The 25,166-nt window shown below is 42.6% G+C and overlaps 1 protein-coding gene and 1 pseudogene across 3 annotated transcripts in view; one reads left to right on the top strand and one right to left on the bottom strand.

The window, feature by feature from the left end:
* The window catches only part of STX8 (syntaxin 8), a 240,041-nt gene that overhangs the window by 42,151 nt on the left and 172,724 nt on the right, over nt 1–25,166 (top strand). For all 3 annotated transcript variants that reach the window (XM_004266848.3, XM_049701681.1, XM_033422863.2), the window contains exons 5-6: nt 1,481–1,605; nt 20,877–20,969. In XM_004266848.3, coding sequence (XP_004266896.1) covers nt 1,481–1,605; nt 20,877–20,969 — 218 coding nt within the window. The remainder of the gene's footprint in view (nt 1–1,480; nt 1,606–20,876; nt 20,970–25,166) is intronic.
* Nucleotides 11,601–12,449, bottom strand: LOC105747853 (ADP-ribosylation factor 1-like; annotated as a pseudogene).

The raw sequence follows: 25,166 nt of genomic DNA, 5'->3' as shown, positions 1-25,166 counted from the left end.
TATTTAAAGGGCAGATGGAAGAAGAGGTACCTGCAAGTTACAGAGAAGGACCTGCCCGTGGGAGAGAGTGGCATGGAAGGAGCGGAGGGAGGAAGGGTTTCCTGGATACTGGAAGAAGGTCAGCAGTGGCCAGTGAGGCCTGGAGGACGGGGGAAGTGAGAACTGGCACGAGGTTTTGGCAGTAAGGAGGTTATGGTTGAGAAAAGCCTCAGCAGTGTGATGGGGTAGAAGTTGGATCACGGGGGCTGAAGAGTGAACCCCAAGGGTCAAGAAGTGGAGCTGGTGAGCATGGTCCATTCTCTTTTTTTTTTTTTTTTTTTTTTAATATTTGGCTGCTTTGCGTCTTTGTTGCTGCTCACAGGCTCTCTAGTTGTGGCGAGCGGGGGCTACTTTTCGTTGTGGTGCGCGGGCTTCTCATTGCGGTGGCTTCTCTTGTTGCGGAGCACGGGCTTTAGGCACGCGGACTTCGGTAGTTGTGGCTCGCAGGCTTCAGTAGTTGTGGCTCACGGGCTCTAGAGCACAGGCTCAGTAGTTGTGGCGCACGCGCTTAGTTGCTCCGTGGCATGTGGGATCCTCCTGGACCAGGGCTCGAACCCGTGTCCTCTGCATTGGCAGGTGGATTCTTAACCACTGCCCCACCAAGGAAGCCCCTCATTACCATCATTTTAAAAATCCTATGAGTCATACTATAGAGTGAGTGGCTGTTCCCATCTGGGTAGAAATGGTCGGATGTGGTTTCATCCACAAGATGCTCCTCACAGTTTGCACAGAATGTGGGCAGGTGGAGGCAGAAGGGGAGATACCTGGAGTGAGAAGGATCCTGTAAACATGGGACTGAGGCCAGAAGTGTGTGTTCTGTGTTCCTGGGGCAGCAAGGAGCCCAATATGTCTCGTGCAGAAGGAGCCTATGGGCTATGAGAGGGAGTCAAGATTAGGATGGATAATTCAGAATTGGTGTTATAAATGCTATGCTACATTCATAGACTTGGTTTTGAAACCCTGCATGTGTTTCTATCTGAGCAGCCAAATAAGAAAGTAAGTGGTCATTTTTAATGCTGTAACCTGTAGGGGCAACATTATATCTTCTCGAGAAATAATATTTGTGCCTTTGGTGCCACCTGTGAGACAGACTTTGTCCTAATAGAAAGGCCACTTCCATTTGGCCTTGTGTTTTGAAATTTAAGACCTTCATTTATGATTATTGACTCAGATGTCTCATGGAGGATTAGTAAAACTATTATGCGCTGCCACAGTCTCCTTTACAGGCTGTAATTCTCCTGGGGACCAGGCTTGGGCCTTATTTATCTGCGTATCTCTTCCAACACTGAACACAGTTGCTGGCATAAACTAAGCATGCAATAAACTGCAGTCGAATTGAATTTTCAAAGCAGACGAGGCTAGCCCCCTCGGCACTCGTGGGAGTGATTTGCAGCAGAGCTATGTTTTTCGAGCTACGTAACGCCTGTAATCTTGTTCTCAGGTCCAGCCTGATGACTGGAGGGGCCAAGCGAGGAGGACCCAACCCGTGGCTCTTCGAGGAGCCGGAGGAGACCAGAGGCTTGGGTTTTGATGAAATCCGGGAACAGCAGCAGAAAATTATCCAAGGTACTAAATACCCCAAGAGCACGGGCTCAGAAACATTGTCAGATTTGTTACCATAGCCTTGGGGGTATCCCTCATACCCGCTGAAAATCGGAGGTAAGACTGTTGGTCTTGGAGAGCTCTTGGCGCTTTTGTGCCTCAGGGTACCTGAAGATTAGACGAACGCTGTTGTCCATCCAGGTAGCTCATGGAAGTAGGGATTCTCTCCTGGGAGAAGGGCAGAGCAGTTCTGAGTCTGATCAGTCCAGGTGACTCTGAGGCATGTGCCCCCTCCCTGTTCTCCACGATTGGGGATCATTCTCCAAAGAAAGACTCCATTTTTTTCACATATAAGTCAATTTGTTTTATTTTTTACTTTTTAATTTTTTATTGGAGTATGGTTGCTTTACAACGTTGTTAGTTTCTGCTGTACAAAGAAGTGATTTTGGCTTTTACCTTCAAGTTCATCTTGCCCAGTGGCTTTTAAAACTGCTAATTTCTTCTCGTCGTTAATTTCAGAAGTAACGCCTATTTGTTATACAAAGTTCAAACAATATAGGGATATATAAGATGAAAAGTTGTATCTATTTTCTCCGATCTCAAACTGTAAACAGATTAACAGTATATTTCCTCAGGCTTTTTTCTATACATATATACTGTATATTCAGTGTAAGCACACATATATTTTACATAAATGAGATCATGATATAGATAATTCCACAGCTTTTTAAAAAATTTAATACGTGTGATAGACATTTTTCATGTCAGTGTTACAGATGTTCTACTTTTTTAGAAACAGCTTTATGGAGGTGTGGTTGACATCGTAAATAGCACATATGTAAAGTGTATGCTTTAGTAAGTTTTGATACGTGTATACACCTGTGAAACCATCAGTACAATCCAAGTAATAAACATAATCATTACTCCTGACAGTTTTCTTCATGTCTGTCTGTAAATCTTACTGTTGTCCCTCCCACATCCCCAGATAGCTGCTGATCTTTCTGTTGCTATAACTTAGTTTTTTTTATTTTTCTGTATAAATGGAATCATACAGTATGTGCTCTTTTGTTGGGGATGGGGTGGGGTCTGGCCTCTATCTCAGTGTAACTATTTTAAGGTTCATCCAGGTTGTTCCATGGATTAGTATTTCATTCTCTTACATTACAGAATAGTATTCCCTTGCATAAATTGACCACAGTCTGCACATCCATTCACCTGTTGATGCGTATTTTGTATTATACAAATAAAACTGCCATGAACATTCATGTGCAAGTCTTTGTATGGACATACATTTTCATGAATGACTGAGGCGTATGTTTAACTTTATTTTAAACATCCTTATTGGAATATAAGTGCTTTACAATGGTGTGTTAGTTTCTGCTTTATAACAAAGTGAATCAGCTATACATATACATATATCCTCATTATGTTTAACTTTTAAAGACACTGCCAGACTCATTTCAAAAGTGGTTGTACAATTTTACATCGCCACCAGAAGAATTTGTGTCCCAGTTGCTTCAGATCCTTGCCAAAGAGTGTTATAGAAAGTCTTCTTAATTTGAGACATTCAAGTAGGTGTGTAGTTGCATTTCATCGTGGTGTTAATATGTATTTCCCCAATGACAATCTTTGCACGTGCTTATTTGTCATCAGCGTGTCGTCTTCGATGACGTATGTGTTCAAATTGTTTACCTATTTTTAATTGGGTTGTTCATCTTTTGTTATTGAGTTTTAAGAATTTTATAAAACATATCCTTTTATATGTTTGTCAGATATTTATGTTTTAGAAATATTTTCTCCCCATCTGTGGCTTATATTTTTGGTTTTCTTAACAATGTCCTTTAAAGAGCAGAGGTTCTTAATTTTAATGAAGTCCAATTAGAAATCTTTGACTACCTAAAGCCACAAAGATTTACTGCCTTTTTTTTCCTAGGAATTTTATAGTTTTAGGTTTTACAATAGGTGTATGGTCTACGTTGAATTGATTTTTTTGAATATAGCAAGATGAAATGCATTTCTTTTTTTTTCATTTGCATATTTATTTGTTCCAGCACCATTTGAAAGAAAAGAGCATCCTTTCTCTACTGAATTACTTTACTCTTCTTGAAAATCAATTGACCGTATATGGTGTGGGCCTATTTCTGGACTTTCCGTTCTGTTCCATTTGTTTATCTTTACATCAGTGCCACACTGTCTCCATTATTGTATCTTTGCCACAAGTCTTTAAGTCAGGTAGTATAAGTCTTCCAACTTTGTTCTTTTTCAAAATGTGACTGGCTATTCTAGATCTTTTGCATTTCCATATGAATTTCAGAATCTGCTTTCAATTTCTACAAAAAAGCCTCATGGGCTTTTGATTGGGATTACACTGCATCTTTAATTTGGGGAGAATTGACATCTTAACAATATTGAGTCTTCTGATCCATGAATATGGCATATCTCTCCATTTCTTTAGTTCTTTAATTTTTCTCAGCAGTGCTTTGTAGTTTTCACTGTACGTCTTATACATCTTTTATCAGATTTATCCCTAAGTAGTTAATATTTTTTTGTTCTTATTAATGGCATTTATAAATTTCTACTTCTGATTGTGGCTAGTATAAAAATACAATTGATTTTTTGTATACTGACCTTGGATCATGCAGCCTTGCTAATAAACTCACTAATTTATTAACAGCTTTTGGGTAGAATCTATAGGACCATCTATACAATGGTCAGTGCCATCTGTGGATAAAGACAGTTTTACTTTTTTAAAGACTTTTTTTAAGAGCAGTTTTAAGCACACAGCAAAATTTAGAGGAGGGTACAGAGAGTTCCCATATAACCCCTTTCCCCACACATGCATAGTCTTCCTCCATTATCAACCACCAGAATGGTATATTTGTTATGATGAATTAACCTACATTGATATCCTAATCACCCAAAGTCCATAGTTTATTTTAGGGTTCATCTTTGGTGTTGTGCATTCTATGGTTTGGACAAATATAAAATGACACATCCTTCATTACAACATCATACAGAGTATTTCCACTTCCCTAAAAATCTTCTGTGCCCTGCCTGTTTATCTCTCCCTCCTCCCTCAACCCTTGTCAACCTGTGATCTTTTTACCATCTCCATTGCTTTGCCTTTTCCAGAATATCAGTAGTTAAAATAATACAGTACGTGGACTTCAGATTGGCTTCTTTCACTTAGTATGTGTTTAAGGTTCCTCCATGCCTTTTCAAGGCTTGATAGCTAACTTCTTTTTAGCACTGAATAACATTCCACTCTCCGCTTGGACCAAGTTTGTTTATCCATTCACCTTCTGAAAGACATCTTGATTGTTTCCATATTTGGGCAATTATGAAAAAGCTGCTATAAACATCTGTGTGCAGGTTCTTGTGTACATGTAATTTACCAACTCTGGATAAATACCAAGGAGTGCAATTGCTAGATCACATGGTAAGAATGTTTAGTTTTGTAAGAAGCCACCAAATTGTCTTCGAAAGTGACTGTACCACTTTGCCTCCCCACCAGTGATGAATTGAGAGTTCCTATTGCTCTGCATCCTTGTCAGCATTTGATGTTGTCAGTTTCCAGGGTTTGGTCATTCTAATAGATGTGTGGTGGTATCTCTTGCTTTAATTTGCATTTCCCTCATGACTTATGATGTGGAGCATCTTTTCATATGCTTATTTGCCATCTGTATGTTTGTTTTTTGTTTTTTTGCGGTATGCGGGCCTCTCACTGTTGTGGCCTCTCCCGTTGCGGAGCACAGGCTCTGGACGCGCAGGCTCAGCGGCCATGGCTCCCGGGCCCAGCCGCTCCGCGGCATGTGGGATCTTCCCAGACAGGGGCACGAACCCGTGTCCCCTGCATCGGCAGGCGGACTCTCAACCACCGCGCCACCAGGGAAGCCCTGTATTTGTCTTTGGTGAGGTATCTGTTAAGACCTTTGGTCCATTAAGAGTTCTTTGTATATTTTAGGTAACAGTCCTTTATTAGATGTTTCTTGCAAATATTTTCTCCCAGTCTATGATTTGTCTTCTCATTTCCTTGATAGTATCTTTCACAGAGCAGAAGATTTTAATTTTAATGGAGTCCAGCTTATCAATTATTTCTTTCGTGGATTGTACCTTTGGTTTTGTATCTAAAAGTCATTGCCAGACTTCTCGTTTCCTGTTCTGCCTGTAAGGACCTTGGAAGTCACCACTCCATGCTAACAATCAGTAATATAATCTGAACAGACTGAAAAAGTCACCAACTCTTCTTGGATCTGTAAGAGAGGAGGGCACAGGGCAAATCACTTCCTGCAAGATTGGAGAGACAGGAGAATACAGGGAGTCACAGCTTACTGGAGCAGAGACTTCTGAGCAGAAGCCAGTGTGGGAACCAGTTGGGTAGGAAAATCTGAACTGTCATTGATGAGTGGCTGGAGGCTCAGTGTGGACAAATCTGAGCATTAAAAACTCCAGGGGACCCAGTCATAGTGGGGTCCTCACAATTGTGTGAGATTCACCTCTGGGAGCTCTACCAGGTTCTCACAGTAAATACCAGAGAAAAATCCCCTCCTGTTTCTGGTGGAGAGAGGGGAAAAGGAACCATTTTGGAATATGCTAGAGCACTCTGTTCTTAACAAGATTTCATCCTCAGGAGAAACTACCTAACCAGGACCTAACTTGCTAAATAATATCAGTCTAACTGACTTGGGGGAAAGGAAATGCCTAACTCTCTAGCCCACTAGCCATCCTGTCCCACCTAAGTGGCAAGGGGAGGAAAAAACTTTGAAACCCTTGTGACGTTCACAGCCCAGAGACATAGACTCACTAAAGACTGGGACCTAATGATAGGACTGTAGAACACTCCCTTAATGCCCACACTTTACCACCACCTTTTACTAAAAGTCTTTTTACAGCAGTACATTTTACCACATACATCCTGTCTAATAAGAAAAAATTACAAGGCACACCAAAAGGCAAAAAAACATAATTTGAGGAGACAGCAAGCATCAGATCCAGACATGCCAGGGATGTTGGAATTATCAGACCAGGAATTTAAAACAATGATTAACATGCTCAGGATTCTAATAGATAAAGTAGATAGCATTGAAGAACAGATGGGCAATGGAAGCAGAGAGGAGGAGCCAAAAAGAAATGCTAGAGGTCAGAAACACTGTAACAGAAATGAAGAATGCCTTTGATGGCCTTATTAGTAGACTAGACATGGCTGAGGAAAGAATCTATGAGCTTGAGGATATCTCAATAGAAACCTCAAAAAGTGAAAAGCAATAAGAACAAAGATTGATATAAAACAGAACAAAATATCCAAGAACATCGGGACAACTGCAAAAGGTGTAGTAGATGTGTAATGGGAGTACCAGAAGGAGAAAAGAGAGGAAAAAACAAAAAATATTTGAAACAATGGCTGAGAATTTCCCCCAGGTTAATGGCAGACACCAAACCACAGAGTTAGGAAGCTCAGAGAACACCAAGCAGGATAAATACCAAAACATTTACACCTAGGCATGTCATTTTCAAAGTACAGAAAATCACAAAGATAAAAAAAAAAATCCAAAAGAATCTAGAAGTAAAACAACACAAAACAAACAAAAAAGAACCCCTCACTTCTAGAAGAACAAATGTAAAGATGACATCTGACTTCTCAGAAACCATGTAAGCAAGAAAGTGGAGTGCAATCTTTAAAGTGTTGCCAAAAAAACCCCTCCAAAACAATCTCATCAATCTAGAATTCTGTACCTTGTGAAATTATCCCTCAAAACTGAAGGAGAAATACTTTCTTAGACAAATGAAAATTGAGGAAATTTGCCAGTAGATCTGCCTTGCAAAAATGGTTTAAAGGTTATTTAGAGAGAAGGAAAATAATATAGATTAGAAACTTTCTACATAAAAGAGCATGAAGAAGGAATGAAGTGATAAGAAAAAAAGTCATTGCCATACTCAAGGTCATCTAGGTTCTCTCCTATGTGATCTTCTAGTAATTTTATAGCTTTGTTTTACTTTTAGATTTATGATTATTTTGAATTTTTGTCAAGAATGTAGGGTCTAGATTCATTTTTCTCATGTGAATGTCCAGTTGTTCCAGCAACATTTGTTGAAAGACTGTCTTTACTTTGTTGTGTTTTCTTTGCTGTTTTTATCAAAGATTGTTGACTGTATTTATAAAGGTCTGTTTCTCGGCTCTCTGTTCTGTTCCATTGACCAGTACCACACTGTTTTGATTACTATAGCTTTATAGTAAATCTTGAAGTAGAGTAGTGTCAGTCTTCTAACTTTGTTCTTCTCCTTCAATATTGTGTAAGCTCTTCTGGGTCTTTTGCCTCTCCATATAAATTTTAGGATCAGTTGATATACACAAAATAACTTGCTGGGATTTTGATTGAAATTGTGTTGAGTCTATAGATCAAGTTGGGAAGAACTGATACCTTGACAATATTGAGTCTTTCTATGCATGAATATGGAATATTTCTCCATTTATCTAGTTCTTTGCTTCCATTCATCAGTTTTGTAGTTTTTTTCATTTAGATCTTGTATATATTCTGTTTGATTTATACCTAAGTATTTCACTTTTGGGAGTGCTAGTGTAAGTTGTATTGTGTTTAATTTCAAATTCCACCCATTCGTTTCTGGTATGTAGGGAAGAGATTGACTTTTGTATATTAACCTTGTATCCTGCAACCTTGCTATAATGGCTTTTTAGTTCCTGGAGATTTTTTGTCAGTTCTTTTGGATTTTTTACTTAGGTGATCATATAACCTGCAAATGAAGTTTTCTTTTCTTCCCAATCTGTATGCCTTTTCTTTTCGGATTGCATTAGCTAGAACTTCTAGTACAAGGCTGGAAAGAAGTGGCGAGAAGGGACATCCTTGTCTTTTACCTGACCTTAGTGGGAAAGCTTTGAGTTTCACATCATTAAGTATGTTGTTAGCTGTGGGGGGTTTTGTTTTTGTTTTTGTTTTTTTTGGCTGCATTGCATCTTCGTTGCTGTGATCGGGCTTTCTCTAGTTGTGGTGAGTCGGGGCTACTCTTTGTTGCAGTACGTGGGCTTCTTATTGCGGTGGCTCCTCTTGTTGCGGAGCATGTGCTGTAGGCACGTGGGCTTCAGTAGTTGTGGCACGAGGGCTCAGTAGTCATGGCTCACAGGCTCTAGAGTGCAGTCTCAGTAGTTGTGATGCATGGGCTTAGTTGCTCCACGGCATGTGAGATCTTCCTGGACCAGGGCTCGAACCCATGTCCCCTGCATTGGTAGGCAGATTCTTAACCACTGTGCCACCAGGGAAGTCCAGCTGTGGGGGTTTTGTAGGTATGAAGTTGAGGAGCTTCCTCTCTATTCCTAGTTTACTGAGAGTTTTTATTAGTAAGGGACGTTGGATTTTGTCTGATATGTTTTCTGCATCTGGTGATATGATCATGTGATTTTTCTTGTTTATCCTGAAATCCTACGTGTTGGTCCATGGTTTCACCCATTAGCTGTAAACAGTACATCTGTGTCCTAAAAAGCACCACATGTCATAGCTTGATGGTTGATGGGGAAATTCCTTTGATGTGGTACAATTTTGATGAGATGATTTTGGAGACATGAGGATGCCTTAATGACACTGATTTGTCATGGTTGCAGCATTTGAACTTGTTGTATAAAAAGGAAATCTGTAGGTCTATAACCTGGCAATGTTTTATAACCCTGTATATTAAAGATGGCTTTCTCATAAAACCCTGAACCACACAGCCCTATGGTCAAACATTTGTGATGTTTGTGCCTCTGCTTTTAAAGGTGCTGTGACGGACAGTTGGCATGCCAGGGTTCGAGAAGAGTGGATGGTTTGAAGTGCTTGCATATACCTGTGCAAAATCAACTGGCTGCCTCTGTTCCTATTTTACTGTAAATTTTATGGTACTGTTCCTGTTGCATTCTCCAGGGAGCTTCTCTGTAGACAAACACCCCCCACACACTGCCCCCGCAAGTGGTGGAGATGCTGGTGTCTGAGTTTCCTGGTGTATCCAGGAAATCGTTTTAAATCAACTATACTCCAATAAAAATTAATTTTTAAAAGTTGCCAGAAATGAAAAAGTGGACATCAGTGCTGTTTACGATGATGTGTTTCTGCTTGCTTTTTCTTTTCTGATTTTAGTTGTTTGTGTCCTTTCTTTTTTTTCATAGTTGGCCTGACCAGGGGCTTATTGAACTTACTGATCTTTTCAGAGAACCAGCTTTGGTTTCATTGATTTTTTTTCTCTCTTGATTTCCTGTTTTCAGTGTCATTGATTTCTGCTCTAATTCTTAATATTTCTTTCCTTCTGCTTATTTTGGATTTAATTTGCTCTTCTTTTTCTAGTTTCCTGAGGTGGGAACTTAGACTATTGATCTTAATCTTTCTTCTTGTCTAATATATGCATTTGCTGCTATAAATTCTCCTCTATGCCCTGCTTTTGTTGTATCATAAATTTTGATAAGTTGTGTTTTCATTTTCATTTAGTTCAAAATATTTTTAAAGTTCTTTTGAGACTTCTTTGATCATGTGTTATTTAGAAATGTTGTTTAATGTCTACGTATTTGGGAATTTTCCAGCTATCTTTCTGTTGTTGATTTCTAGTTCAATTCCGTTGTATTCCGAGAGCAGAACTGTATGATTTCTGTTCTTTTAAATTTATTAAGGTATGTTTTATGGCCAAGAATGTGGTCTATCTTGGTGAATGTTCCATGTGAGCTTGAGAAAAATGTGTATTCTGCTGTTGTTGGATAAAACAGTCTGTAGATGTCCATTACATCAGCTGATTGATAGTGGTGTTGAGTTTAACTATGCCTGCTAGATCTGTCCATTTCTGATAGAGGGGTGTAGAAGTCTCCAGCTATGATGGTGGATTTATCTCTTCCTCCTTGCATCTCTATCAGTTTTTCGTCTCATGTAGTTTGCTCTGTTAGGTGCATACACATTAAGGATTGTTATGTCATTTTGGAGAATTGACCCCCTTATCATTACATAATACTCTTTAACCCTGATAACTTTACTTGCTTTGAAGTCTGCTCTGTCTGAAATTAATATGGCAACTCCTGCTTTCTTTTGATGACTGTTAGTATGTCTTATCTTTCTCCATCTATTTACCTTTATTTTTTTAATAGTTAAGAGATTTTATTCTAATAGCTGTAATTACACTGCTTGCTTGTCAAAATGAAAACTGAAAACAAGTATACGAAACAGTTGATTACTAATTGTGTATTGAAAGGAGTAAGAGGTTCTGCAACACCAAAGTAAAGCAGTTCTGAGGTTTTCCCCAAGGTAAAGGTTAACAGCTCCAGCTTCTTTAGTGTTTATCAAAATACAAAAGAAAAAAGTAGAGGTTATTTTCGATGGCAAATCTGACCCTTGCAGGCTGAGGGAGTGAAAGCACTGGGGCTCCGAGGGGCTGGGGTTCAAGGATGACCACCTGTGCTCACGCTGGTGGGACCCCAGAGAGCCCGGAGCAGGCGAGCAAGGAGACGGCAGGGCTCCTGCTCCAACCAGAGCGTTCTAGCCAAAGTGCCCATGCTGACCCAAGAAAGGCTGGGATTCCTCCAATGGGTCTGAGAGAAGTGGCTGCAGCCTCCAGCCCATCTCCTGGACGGCCACGTGAGCACAAACGCTATGGGGTGTGGGATGACCCGAGACAGAGCAAATCACAGGGACCTTACTGTGACCATGCAGAATGGATCATGGCTGGTTCTGCCCCACTTCACATTCGCAACAGGAGATAGACCACCGGTGGACTGGACTCAGGCCATTACTACAGAACCTACACTAGGCACGTTTCTCCCTTCTGTGTGTTCAAGTGTTCTCCTTATCTTGTAACTATTTTTAAAAATGCACCGAGTTTGGGTTAAAAACTAACCACCAAAATGGATCTCAACACAGATCTAAAGCCCAAGAGGAGGAGCGTCCGGCTCATCTGCAACAGTGACCCCTGGATGACCCGTGTGCCTAAAATCCCTTCTCAGTACTAAACAGTGGGTTGATTTTCTTTTTACAATTAAAAAAACAAACAAACTGAGTAATATTGCATAGGAGTACCAGAAACTGCCTCATTGGAGACAAAAACTATTTAGATTAAATAAAAACCCAGTTGCAGGCAGCGTCTGCACATGTACAGCACGGTGAAGCACACCGTGACCGACCAGCATGGAGACAGCTTCTGGCACTCTCACCCCAGGGGCACATTTGCCACATGAGAGTAAAGCGAGGGTAGGAGGAGGGAGTGAATGGGGAGGAGAGAGGAGTACAGCTCACTCCTGGTTCTGGAGCTGATTGGACAGCCAGTCCAGTCCCTCATAGAGCCCATCCCCACTGGTGGCACAGGTGGCCTGAGTGTACCAGTTCCTGTGCCTGAGTGTAGACCCAGCTTGTCCGTGACCTCAGCTGCGTTCGTGGCATTGGGGAGGTCCTGTTTGTTAGCCAACACGAGCAGCACAGTGTCCCTGAGCTCGTCTCCTGCCAGCATCCTCATGAGCTCCTCTCGGGCCTCATTCACATGCTCCCTGTCTTTGCTATCAACCACAAAGGTGAGACCTTGTGTGTTCTGGAAGCAGTGGCACACAGAGGCTGGATCTTGTCCTGGCTGCCCACGTCCCACACAGTGAAGCTGATGTGCTCGTATTCCACGGTTTCCACGTTGAAGCCTGTAGTGGGAATGGTGGTCACGATTTCACCCAGCTTCAGTTTGTACAGGATGGTGGTCTTTCCCGCAGCATCTAGGCCCACCATGAGAATAGACGTTCCTTTTTTGCCAGAAAGGTTCTTGAAGAGGTTTGCAAAGATATGCCCTGTGCTGTAGACTGGTGGGAGCAACACGGGGCACAGAAGCCCTTGGCGGCCGTGGCGCAGCTGCTGCTTGAAGGCAGGCATTGGTTTCGCTCCCACTCCGTCCATTTACTTTTAATCCATATATTTCTTTATATTTAAAGTGAGGTTCTTATAGCCAACTATAGTTGACTCTTGTTTTTTGATCCACTCTGACCGTCTTTGTCTTTTAATTGGTGTGGTTTTACTTCTTCATTTCAGTCTGGATGTCTTTTTTCTTTCTTGCCTTATTACACTTGCTACAGCCTCCAGTACAATGTAGGAATTATGAGAGCAGACATCCTTGCCTGGTTTCTAATCTTATGGAGGAAGTATTCATTTGAAAGCCAGATGTGAGTTTTTCTTTGTTCAGTTACTAGATATTTCTTTCTAAAAATATTCTTGAGGTTTTTTTTGTTGTTGTTGTTGGCTGGGATGCAGTTATTTGGGTCTTGCTTTGTCAGGTGGACCACAGCAGTGTTTATTTTAGAGTAAGGGTCAGCAAACCATGACCTGTGGGCCACATCTGGCCCACCACCTGTTTTTGTATGGTCTGCAAGGTAAAAATGGCTTTTCCATTTTTAAATGGTTGAAAAGAGTCAAAGAATATTTCATGACTTGTAAAGACTGTATAATATTCAGAGGTTAGTGTCCATAAATAAAGTTTTATGGAAACACAACCATGCTCATTCATTTATTAGTTATGGATGCTTTCCTGTGACAATGGCAGAGTTGGGTAGCTGCACAGGAGACCATATGAACCAGAAAGCCTAAAGTACTTGCTCTCTTGCCCTTGATAGAAAATGTTTGCAGACCCCAGTCAAGAGGTGATTTCCCTCACTTCTGTGCCAGAGCCATTCTGCATACCCTCTCTGATGCCCTTTGAATTATGAGGTGACCTGGTGGGTAGGGATAGGAATTACGTGTGCAATTCCTGTGAGCTCAGAGACTTATTCCTTCTAAGGCTTTCAGGTGGTTCTTTCCCCAGCCTTAATTTCCTCACACATCTGCCCTGATCAACACTCACCTGAAGTCTCAGGGTGGACCCTGTGCAAATCTCCAGCATTTTCTCTCTGTGCAGCTGTCTGGTACTGTGGCCTACGTACTGTAGCCACCTGGACCTGTTTTTTGGATTCTTAATTCGGGGAGACTGCTGGGCTCTACCTGGGATCTGCCTTCCCCACACCATAGCCTGGGAACTCTCAAGGCGATGGTGTGGGGCAGAGAGCTCCTCTCATCTGTTTCCCATGTCTCGGGGACCACTGTCCTTCATTTCCTCATGTCTGCATCTTGAAACTGTTGTTTTGTATATTTTGCCTGTGGGTTTGTGTTTTGTTCTCCAGTTGTTTGGGGCCAGAAGTAAATCTGGTCCCTGTCAGTCCCTCTTGGCTAGAAGCAGAAGTCTAACTCTGTTTTGAACTCCCTTTTCACAGTGAAAGTATCTAGTGAATGAACACTGTTCCTCCCATGTCACTCTAACTCTACGTATTTCACCCGTTTTCGGAAGTAAAGTGAAGAAATTAAGAACAAGGCCGATTTTACTTTTCAGGATTCATGGTTCCTGAAAGGAATGTCTTACTAGCCAGTACTAATGAATTTTCTGGGCGTGGTTGCTTTGTACCAAGAGAAACTTTTCGGTCAGGAAAAGTATCCCTGCCCCCGAGGAGGTGCCTCATTCAGAGATTGCTGTAGGCTAAGTGTGAGAGGACGGCCGCGTGCAAGTGTTTGTATTGTCTCCAAAACCGAGAGCACCCTTACTGAGAAGCCCACCCTTTGGAAGCCGGCTGGCTTTTGCGGTTTGGTGGCGGGGGGGAGTAAAGGAACGGAGGGAGAGAAGCAGCATATATTATAGGTCAGGATGTTTCTCTACTCTTCCCTTTGTGTTTTGAAATGCTCTGTCCGCCGCCCCCCCCTTGATTTCCTAGCAAGCTGTTTTTCAGGGATAAACACAAAAATGGAAGTCATCTTTACACGAAACCCTCATTAGTCTTTTCTCTGCCCCAGGAACCTTGGTGATGCGCTGAGGTTACCATGGCTTTGCTTCCTGGCCAGGTCCTGCACTGGAAAAAAAATACACAACCACAAAGCGTCGCTTCTGACTTCCTTTTGCCCGTGGAATCTGTTAGCCTTTCTGTACTTTCGTTGACCTTTAGAAAACACTTGGAAAATCATCCTGAATAACAGTTTTTTTGGTAGAGCTTAGACTCGAGGCAATGAATGCCTTCCTTCCCTGACCCGGAAGCTAGGCCTCGTTACAGCCAGTTAGCCGGCCTCAGCTTCTGTGCTGCCTAAGCCATAATTTGAGGCGTGAAGGGACGTTCAGCAGAAGATGGGTGAGGTGATGACAATAACTGGATCACCTCGAAAATCCCTGTGAGAGGGACTTCCCTGGCGGTCCGGGGGTGAGGACCCGGCGCTTCCACTGCTGGGGCCTGGGGTTCAATCCCTGGTCGGGGAACTAAGATCCTGTAAGCTGTGCGTTGCGGCCCAAAAAAAAAAAAAAAAATCCCTGTGCTAAAACAAGGGAAGGTGCTTTTTTGGTCAGTACAGACCCGTTTCTGAGTCAGCTGGCGGGTGGCAAACGTTGGAGAATTGTTCTACCTCTCCCCAGGAAGTCTCTGTTGCTCGGGCTTCTTAATTAGTTCCAACTATTCTTGCCGTAGTCTATAGACGTTCTTTCTAGATTCTAGCAGAAAGTTGTGCATTGGTTCTGGGTTTCTGTGTTCTTAGGTCTCTAAGTATTTTCATAGAAATAGCGGTGGGGAAGGTGGCCGGCCGGGCTGCGTTGTACCCTGGCACGTCTAAGCAACTCATCTTTGAACACTTGCAATCATAACCTCACAGATTTTTCAAGATAACCTTTCTTGCAGCTGTCACCTAGACCAACATTCCTTCCCCCTCAGATCTTAAAAACATCTGTTCCTAGAACTTGCTCTAAGAGTCTTTCCAATATAGTGATTATCTTTACCCAGCTTGACCTTATCTACTTCCCCTTCTTCAAGGAGAGCTCCTATATATCACATGTGGGAATTTCCATCCCTCCTCTCTGGGCACCGGACAACACAGCATCAGCTACTTTTTCTATTACCTAAACTCAGAGAGCTGTCTAGTATTAACGAGGAGTCCTTCCATATATGTGTAGCAGAGACTGTATTTCTTCCTTCTACAGACCTAGAGGGTCTTCTGTGGTCATTCCTTGTTTTAAACACCTTTATTAAATACTTGCTCTGTACCACCAGTTGGGCAAAACCATAGGAAAAGAAGCCCCAGCCCTTGGGGCTCTTGTCATGTGCTCAGTCGGGGGCCTGAGGTTGCAGTTCTTAAGAATGTTCCTGGGTTTTATTTACTTGTTAAAATGTTGGTAACTTGTTGCTTTTGACAGTTTCAAACATATGAAAGTGGAGAAAGTAAGATAATGATTCCGTCTTACCTATCACTTGTTTCAGCAATTATCAACCCATAGCCCATCTCGTTTCATCTATATGTCTACCCACCTACCCATCCCTGGATTGTTTTTGAAGCAAATCCTAGACACTGTACAATTTCATTGGTGAATATTCCAGAATATAACTCTAAAGCATGTCTGCAAAAGATAAGGACTGTTTTTTAAAAACAAAAACATAACCACCATGCCATTATTACCCTTAATAAGTTAACAATTCTTAATCTGAACACCGACTGGATATTTGATTTCCCTGATTGTCCCATGATGGGTTTTTTTCAGGTTGTTCAATTCAGGATCTGAATATGGTCTGAACATTGCAACTAATTGTTGTGTCCCTTAAGTTTCTTTTTTTTTTCTTTTTTTTTTTTTTTTTTTTTTTTTGCGGTACGCGGGCCTCTCACTGTTGTGGCCTCTCCCGTTGCGGAGCACAGGCTCCGCACGCGCAGGCTCAGCGGCCATGGCTCATGGGCCCAGCCGCTCCGCGGCATGTGGGATCTTCCCGGACCGGGGCACGAACCCGCGTCCGCTGCATCGGCAGGCGGGCCCTCAACCACTGCGCCACCAGGGAAGCCCCCCTTAAGTTTCTTTAGTAGGTAGGTGCCTTTGCCAACTCTTTTTTTCTTTGCTGTTTCTTTGTTGACAAAACAAGGGCATTTGCCCTATAGTTTCCCACTATGTAGAATTGCTCTTTGTATCCACACACTTTGTTTAATGTGTCCCTCTGTCCCACATATTTTCTGTAAATTGGTAGTTAGATTCAGTGGCTTGATCAGAATGACGTCTGTTACTTTCGACAAGAATACATTATGATGACTGTCCCTTTATTTTTAATCTACAGCCACCAGATTGTCCTCCCACAATTACATGGTATTCAGTTAGAAGATGGTTTTTCTGCATGTCTTAAGATAGGAAGTAGTCAAACACCTAACTGTTCTGAAGCGATTTTTCCAAAAATGTTTGTATTGGTTTTCTACTGCTGCTATAATAAATTAGCACAGACTTAGGGACTTAAAATACAAGTTTATCATCTTATAGTTCTGTAGCTCAGAAGTTCCGTACAGATGCTACTGGGCTACGATCAAGGTGTTGGCAGGGCTGGGTTCTCTTCTGGAGGCTCCAGGGGAGGATTCATTCCCTTGCCTTTTCCAGCTTTTAGAGGCTACCCACATCTCTTGACTCCTGGACACCTTTCGTCTTCAGTGCCAGCAAGTTGCATCTCTCTGACCCTTCTTCGTGCCTCCCTCTGACCACAGCTGGGAAAGATTCTCTGTTTTTAAGGACTCATGTGATTAAACTGGGCCCACCTGGATAATCCAGAATCCTCTCCCATCTCCAATTCCTTCCCCTTAATCACATCTGCAGGGCTTCTTTTGCCATGTAAGGTCATATATTCACCGGTTCCCGGGATGAGGATGTGGACATCTTTAGGGGTCGTTATTCTATGTAGTGCAGTGGTCATCCAGTTTTTAAAGTCAATACCATTATAAAATTGAAGAATGATTAATAGAGTATGGTATGTTGCAGATGATCTGTTGTGATATCATAATGATTTAGGGTATCGATAAGGTAGGGTAGATTATAGTAATGAGCTGTGATTACAACATCGTAGTAGTTTTACATGGTTCTGGGTGGCTGTCTGCATGGGTCTTGATAATCGTTGATATTTTTGCACGTAGCAGCATTTTCTTTGGTTCACTGGCTCTAAGATGACCACACTGCGTCCCCTTAGAAATGCTGCTTTAAGACTTGTAGAAGCTCAGAAAATGGTACAAATGAACTTATTTACAAAACAAAGAGTCACAGATAACAAACTGTAACAAATTTATGGTTACCAAGGGGGAAAGGGAGCGATAAATTGGGAGACTGGGATTGACATATACACACTACTCTATATAAAATAGATAGCTAATAACAACCTACTGTATGGCAAAGGGAACTCTACTCAATACTCTGTAATGACCTATATGGGAAAAATCTAAAAAGGGGCTTCCCTGGTGGCACGGTGGTTGAGAAGTCCACCTGCCGATGCAGGGGACACGGGTTCGTGCCCCGGTCCGGGAAGATCCCACATGCCGCGGAGCGGCTGGGCCCGTGAGCCATGGCTGCTGAGCCTGCGCGTCCGGAGCCTGTGCTCCGCAATGGGAGAGGCCACAACAGTGAGAGGCCCACGTACAGCAAAAAAAAAAAAAAAAAAAAAAAATTCTAGAAAGGAGTAGATATATGTATATGCATAACTGATTCACTTTGCTGTACAACAAAAACTAAACATTATAAATCAACTATACTGCAATAAAAATTTAAAGACTTGTAGAAGCTCAAGTCATCAATATTATCACATACACAGCATCTCTGTATCTGGACCTTCTGTGTTTCTGAATTATAGGATGAAAATTTATTGTAGCCCTTAAACATAGTGAGGAGGTAGTAAGTTCTTATAGAAATGATTTGAGTAGAGCAGAATTTTTAGCCCTCTTTTTGTTTTGCATTAGCAAGATAACCTTTAGATAGTAAGGCAGATAATGAGTCAGGGTTAAGTGAAGAGTGTAACATAGGTATTTTTCATTCATAATCTATGTCTATACTAGGTAAAGCAACTTCAGGACTTTAATGATTTTTTTCCCTAATTGAAAACCATAGAGGAATCTCCTTTTCTCTTTTTATATTGTTTTACCTTTTAATTCGCATTGACACTTGCCCCTCAGTTCTACAATATATATAGTTTATTTGGGGGATGCATTTGGAATTTTACTGTAACATCGGTCATCCTATAGCAGCACTAGGTTGATGATAGATTTTTCTTGGAGGCCATCCAAGAGGTTGTTACTGAAGACCAAAAGGACCTCATTATAAAGTGATTTTGCTATAAAATGGTCCCTTGGAATGATCCCTAGAGACAGCAGATCATTTGTACAGTTAAAAGAGCATGTAGTGTCAAAAATCGTTACTAAGGGGTCCTTACCGCACACCATTAGTTTAAATAAATTCCAGATGAATTAACAAGTTGTGTAATGGCTTAATCCCATAAAAAGACTAGGAAAAACTATATAAGGAGATGTTAATGTGATCCGGGGCAAGAAGACCTTTATGATTTCTGCTTTTGTAGATAGCCCTTCATGTGAAACAGACATTTAAAAAAAAAAAACAACCCATCAACAAGTGGAGCCACGAATGGCATGTTACCCTCACCCAGCAGAGCACTTGGTGGAAAGAGTCGTTACACTCAGCCTTGGAATGTTCTTTCCAACGCACCTGCAAGCAAAGGGATAAAGTATTTATAAAGAGATTGGGATTGTCTAGAGTTTAAAAAAAATTTTTTTTAAATAAAGGATCTTGAGTAACTTGAGTTCTTTTCTCTTTAAATTTTCAAAAATTTAGAAAGGTAACACATTTTTTAAAACCAAAAATGCTATTTTACTATACATTGTTTTGTATTCTGCTTTCTTTTTTAACCCAATAACGTGTCATGAACTCCTTTTGAAATCAAAATATACCTGTACAATATCACTTTTCACGGCCATATAGTGTTTCCCTCTACGGCTGTACTCTGTGTTTCGCTTGTTTGTTTTGGCCTCACTGCATGGCTTAGTGGGATCTTAGTTCCCCGATCAGGGATTGAACCCGGGCCCCCCGGCCGTGGAAGCGCGGAGTCCTAACCACTGGACTGCCAGGGAAGTCCCTATACTCCGTTTTTAAACCAATCCCTGTGTTTGGGCATTAGGTTGTTTCTAATTCTTCACTATTATAAGTGTATCTATCTGGGTCCAACCAGGAGAAAGAAATTTGAACATGGAAAATGTAGTGTATGGAATTACTAACTATAACGGGGTTAGAGTAATGAGGCGTTAGCCAGCAGGAAGTAAAGAGACAGAAATAGCAGGTAGAAGGTGTAGTCACTCCCCTCCCCTGTGGAGACAGAGCACCCACAGCAGTACCTCCAGGGTTGAGGTGCAGATCAGGTAGAAGAGGGCACAGCTGGGGTTCACTGGATTTCAGAGAAGTCGCTGTGGTGCCGAGCTGGCGGCACTGCCTGGAGATCGGTCCTTAGGGTACTAGGGAATACAGTGCACAGGGAGGCGTCTAATTGGAGGCACTCTATTCCAAAACTGCCCAAGGAGGGGGTGTGTTGGGAGACGTTGCTGGCCTTGGGGTGCTGCTGGCCACTGCACACCAAAGGAGCTGCCAGCATGGCAGGAGTCTGTCAGGAGGGCACTGGAGCCAGGAAGCAAAACCCGTTTCCCCTGCAGTATCTCTGCAGTCTCCTCCACCGCCAAAGCTGGCAAAGGAAAAATTATTTAAAGGACCCAGATCCATTTTCACAGAGCAGTCAGAAGAGGGTGAACCTGGAGCTGAGAGACGATAAATTGAAAAGCGGCGAAGGAAGCAGTGTTTCAAGGAGTATCCTTGTATATACATCATGGCATACCATCCAGATGTTTTGTTGCACACATTTCCTAGACATAGAATTGATCAAGAGGTAGGCACGATTTGCTCTCTAGAAAGATGTGTTAACTATCCTCCTGTGACTTAGCACTTAGAGCTTCTTCACACTTTACTTAACCCTGGGTGTTAGCATTCTTTTTAATGCTTACAAATCTGATAAGTCAGGAAAAAAAACACCTCAGTATTGTTTTTTGTTGATATTTTTAAAAAATTATCGATGTCAGAGCTTTTTCCTTTTTTATTCTTTTGGGCGTTTCCTATCTATATCCTTTGCCCATTTAAAAAATTGGAAGATTGTGTTATTGATTTGTACATGCTCTTTATATATCAAGTATCAGAATGTTTAAATGGTTATATAGTCAAATCTTACATTCATTTGTAATGTTTAAAATGTAATTCATCTGGAAATCATTTTAGTTTAAGGTCTGAGGGTTATAAGTGTTTAACTTTTTAATTTTGTTCCAATTGTTCCAATAATGTTAACTATTTTCTCTCTTTTCCTGCCTGATTTCAAATGTTACTTCGATCATATATTGAATTGTGTCTATTTCTAGACTTTAAATTGTTTTCCTTTGGTTTTTAGTGAGTTGTCTCACTTTTTCTTTCAGAACAGGACGCAGGCCTTGATGCCCTTTCCTCCATCATAAGTCGCCAGAAACAAATGGGGCAGGAAATTGGGAATGAACTGAATGAACAAAATGGTAAGAACACGTCTGAAATTGACCAGATTTGCCATTTAATATAAATGCTAAAGCCTTGTCTAATTGTTAAATGATTTTAATATTACAAAACACCTGAAGTAGTTGAACAACAATGGATTTTTACATTGATAGTTTAATGCAATTGAGGGTGGTTTGTGGCAGATTTAGATTGTAATTACTAAACACTAGGAAAAGAAATTCGGTTAAAAGATGTCCAGTTTTCTGTAGCTGCTTTTAAAAATGCTTTGTTTTGTGATCTGTTTATCCTGTGGGCTCTCCTTATGTGGTCACGGGGTGAAGTGGCTCAGTGCGTCGTACACCAGCACAGAGGCAGGGCACACTGAGTTGTCCTCTACACATCGTGGGGGGGAGGGGGGCGTTGGCTCCTCTTCTGTCATAAATACCAGGCTGCAAGGCGAAAAAATACTTGAAGATTTTTTTATTCAGGGCTTGATGTGACAAACCTGGCTGGAGAAAATTAGTTTGCAAACCCACAAGCAGGATGGCTTGGGAGAGACAGAGCTTTTAGTCAGGAGCCTACCCAGAAGGCTCTTGTGCTTGAGGTATGCGGTTGAGGGTACAGGGGCATGAATGGAAGATGCAGCAGTAGGAGTGGAGAAGAGTGGATGGAGGCAGGGGACTGATGGTGCTTTTACTGCATGGACCCTTTCAGGTGAATGGGGGAGGGGGGGTCGCTGGTTTGTGAGTGGAGATCCTAAGTCCGGTTTGGACTCGTCCAATGAGAGATGCCAGTGAGGAATCCGAGTCACAGCGTCAAGTGGTCAGTGGGAGATAAGGTACTAGAGCTCGGTGAGAGGACAGGACCAAAGGGAAGAGATGTGAGCAGCTTCAGCAGCGAGGTGCTGGGTGGAAGCAGAATAGTTGAGTTTCAGTGAGGCAAGCATTTATCGAAGGCCCCTACTAGGTGCTAAGCCCTTTAATCTGTACCGTTTCATTTAATCAGCGCATAGCACTGTGAAGGTGATGTTATTGCTGTTTGTCAGAGGTGAAGCCCAGAGTGGCTGAGGGACCCCGTAACATCACCTCAGTTGTAAGGGATAGAAATGAAATTTCACACTAACTTCCTCTCTAAGGAAGACAAAATGGGGAGAGAAAAGTAAAAAAAGGTTTCAGCTTGTGTCATAGCATCATGGAGGCTCACGGTGGAACGGCTTTCAAGAAAGGTTACCCTGTATGGGCGAGCATTGGAGCCCTGGGAACAGGCACGTGCTCGCTCCAAAGCGGGGCTGCACCTGTCAGGTTATACAAGTCCCACTTTTCTTCATCTCTACAAAGACTGAGTTCATCTGTTGCCACAGTACTATTCCATTCATCTGTCATAAATGAATAAAAAGTTAATTCTATCCATCTGCCATCTGTCATAAATAAATAGATCACCAAAGCAAATGGAGAAACCCTCTAGCTTTACCATCCCAATAGAGGTTCTTAATGGTTTAAGGGCAGAGAGGAGGACAATTCAGTCCTTTCCTGATGGTGCTGATGTGAATGTACTAATTCATGTACTTGCATCTAACTCAGTTATTGGCCAGTTCCTTCCTTGAAAGACAGTATTCATAAGAAAATTAGCTCTGTAGGAAATCTGCCTGTCAGAGGTATAATTGTTCTTTATCCCAAGGAAATTTAGCCTGTTGAGTGGGTCAGTCTAGAAAGGACGCTAGCCACACACTGGTAAAGCACGTGCATCCTGTGATGTGCTCAGATAAGCCATGTCTAGTAACTGTGGTCCATGGTCAAGGATGGATGGTGCCTACTTTGGTGAGGTGACTTGCTGACTTCCCGGATGAGGTCTCCGTGCATTTTCTTGCATAAGCAATCACACTGGCACGTCCTTATCTTGTTCAGTAAGCACCATACTTTGCTGCGTATTAGAATCGCCTGAGGACCTTCTCAGCCTCCAAAGCCCAGGCCATACCTGAGCTGGTTTTCTGTTGTTGCTGTAACGCATTACCACAAACTTAGTGGCTTCAGACAGTGCAACCCCCTCCTCATAGTTCTGGAGCTCTGAAGTCGGCTATGGGTCTCACTGGGCTAAAACCAGGTGTTGGAAGGGCTGCATCCCTTTCTGGAGGCTGTGGGGGAGAATTAATTTCCTTGCCTTTTCCAGTGTCTAGAGGCTGCCTGCATTCCTTGGCTTGTGGCCCCCTTCTCCACCTTCAAAGCCAGCAACGGTGGATTGAGTCCTTCTCGCATGGCATCACTCTGACTTCTAGCTTCTCTCTCCCTCTTCCTGTTTTAAGGACCTTTGTGATTATGTCTGGCTCACCCAGATAATCCAGAATAGTGTTCCTATTTAAGGTCAACTGATTTAGCAACCTTAATCCATCTGCAACCTAATGCCCCTTGGCCGTGCAACCTAACATTCTCAGGTTCCGGGATGTAGATGTTCTGGGGTGGGGGGTGGGGGGCGCTGTTCTGCCCAAGCATCAGTACTTTTTTAAAGCTCTCCAGATGATTTCAGTAGGCTGCCAGGTTTGGGAACCAGTGCCCCTGTTGAATATGCTGAGAGAATGTATTTAGTACGGTACTGTTCCCTTGCCTCTCGTATGCTCACATGACAGATGGAAAGCCCACCCGTGCACAGACCCTTCGCCTGGTTATATAGTGCACATCTGCCATCCTAGTCACGGAGACTCTCTCTTCCCATCACACGTTCTACCCCCATCCTTTCCACCTCTTCCTCCGTGCCTCCCCGGCCCTCATCTCCGTTCCAGACCCGGATGCACATATGGGTACATAGACAAACATGAGGTATTTTTCCATGAGTTGCCAAGATTAGCTGGGTTTTCTCTGTGGTGGCCTCCCACTGAGATGGCAGCTATGCTGGTGGTTTTCTGTCGTGCACATTTGCTCCTCAGAAATAGGGCAGAGTCAGCCATTTTCGTTCATAGGGACAGAGAGACTCTCTGAGGATAAAAATGATACTCCTGCTAGGACTGTGATCAGCCTTTATTCCTTTTGTCAAAGTCAAGAAGGCCATTATGTCTAGAGGTGTTGAGAACAGGCTTGCAGCCCCATCTGGATTTTTATTGTGACCCGAGCACATAATGAGGCGTCTGGGACCCGGGAGAAGGTTTCCACTTCTGGTTGTAAATATCTCTGCTTGGTTGATTGACCTACTGAATTATCCTTCTGGTTTTCACTAAACGAGAGAAACAATAGGCTAAGATACTGGCCAGCCAGGCCATTTTTGGAATCAAGTATCCAGACCTTACTAACAAAATACAGTACATGGTACTGAGAGCGTAACCACAAAGCCGAAGGGTTGAATTATCATCACTGTAGGAATCTTCTCAGAGAGAGTTAAAAAGGGCCTGGCCCACACCAGTAATTACCCTGTTCCCGTGCCCGTGACCAAGCCTAATGAGGAAGAGGATAGGCAGCTCAGTGAAAAGGCGGGTGATGGGAGACCTGCAGGTCTAGTGGATTTGGGGGGTTGGCATCTGCTGAAGGTGGGGGGATGCAGGAGAGAGGGGTGGGTGGAGGGCCGAGCCAGGGAGATTGCCCCGTGGGACCACGGTCCACAGTGAACCGTACGGGTGGCTGGGGGCGAAGGGTTCGTGTCAGGCTGACTGCCCAGATGCTGTTCCGAAGTGCAGCTGTGGTACAGTTTTACTGAAAAACCCCTTAAAGTTCCTGCTCAAGAGGATGGGGCCTTTGGAAAGGAACACTAAAACAAGAAAATGAATGGGACTGACTTGACTGAAGTGTAGGTCTTTCTGAGACCCGATCTGGGCGTTGGCCAAGCTGTGAAGCCGGTTCCGAGGGAGGAGACAGCACCGGGAACATGCTGCGTCGCTAACCTCTGCCAGTGTGTGCTGGTCCTCCTCATTCTTTCTGATGTTCAAATATCCCCAATTCGGCCAGTCCTTTCGACATTTCTCTGTCCATCTTTAAACCTTTCGTTGCTTTCTGGAAGAATCCACGGTGACAGGGAAGGCCACTCATCTCTACCAACAGCATAAGTACTGGGACTGAGGAGACCAGGGTGTCCTTTGAAAGAGCTAGACAAAATGATCAAAGATTTCACGTACACGTCAGTGAATTACCATTGTAAGGGTCTGTTAGAGCTCCTAGCTGCATTTTCATGTTGAAAGCAATGTGGCAGGCTGAGTAATAGCTCCCAAAGATACCCACATCCTGATCTCTGGAATCTGTGTTTCCTTTTATGACACAAGG

This window comes from Orcinus orca, chromosome 19 (genome assembly GCF_937001465.1).
Source record: "Orcinus orca chromosome 19, mOrcOrc1.1, whole genome shotgun sequence".
Lineage (NCBI taxonomy): Eukaryota > Metazoa > Chordata > Mammalia > Artiodactyla > Delphinidae > Orcinus > Orcinus orca.
This window is presented reverse-complemented; position numbering and strand designations above follow the sequence as displayed.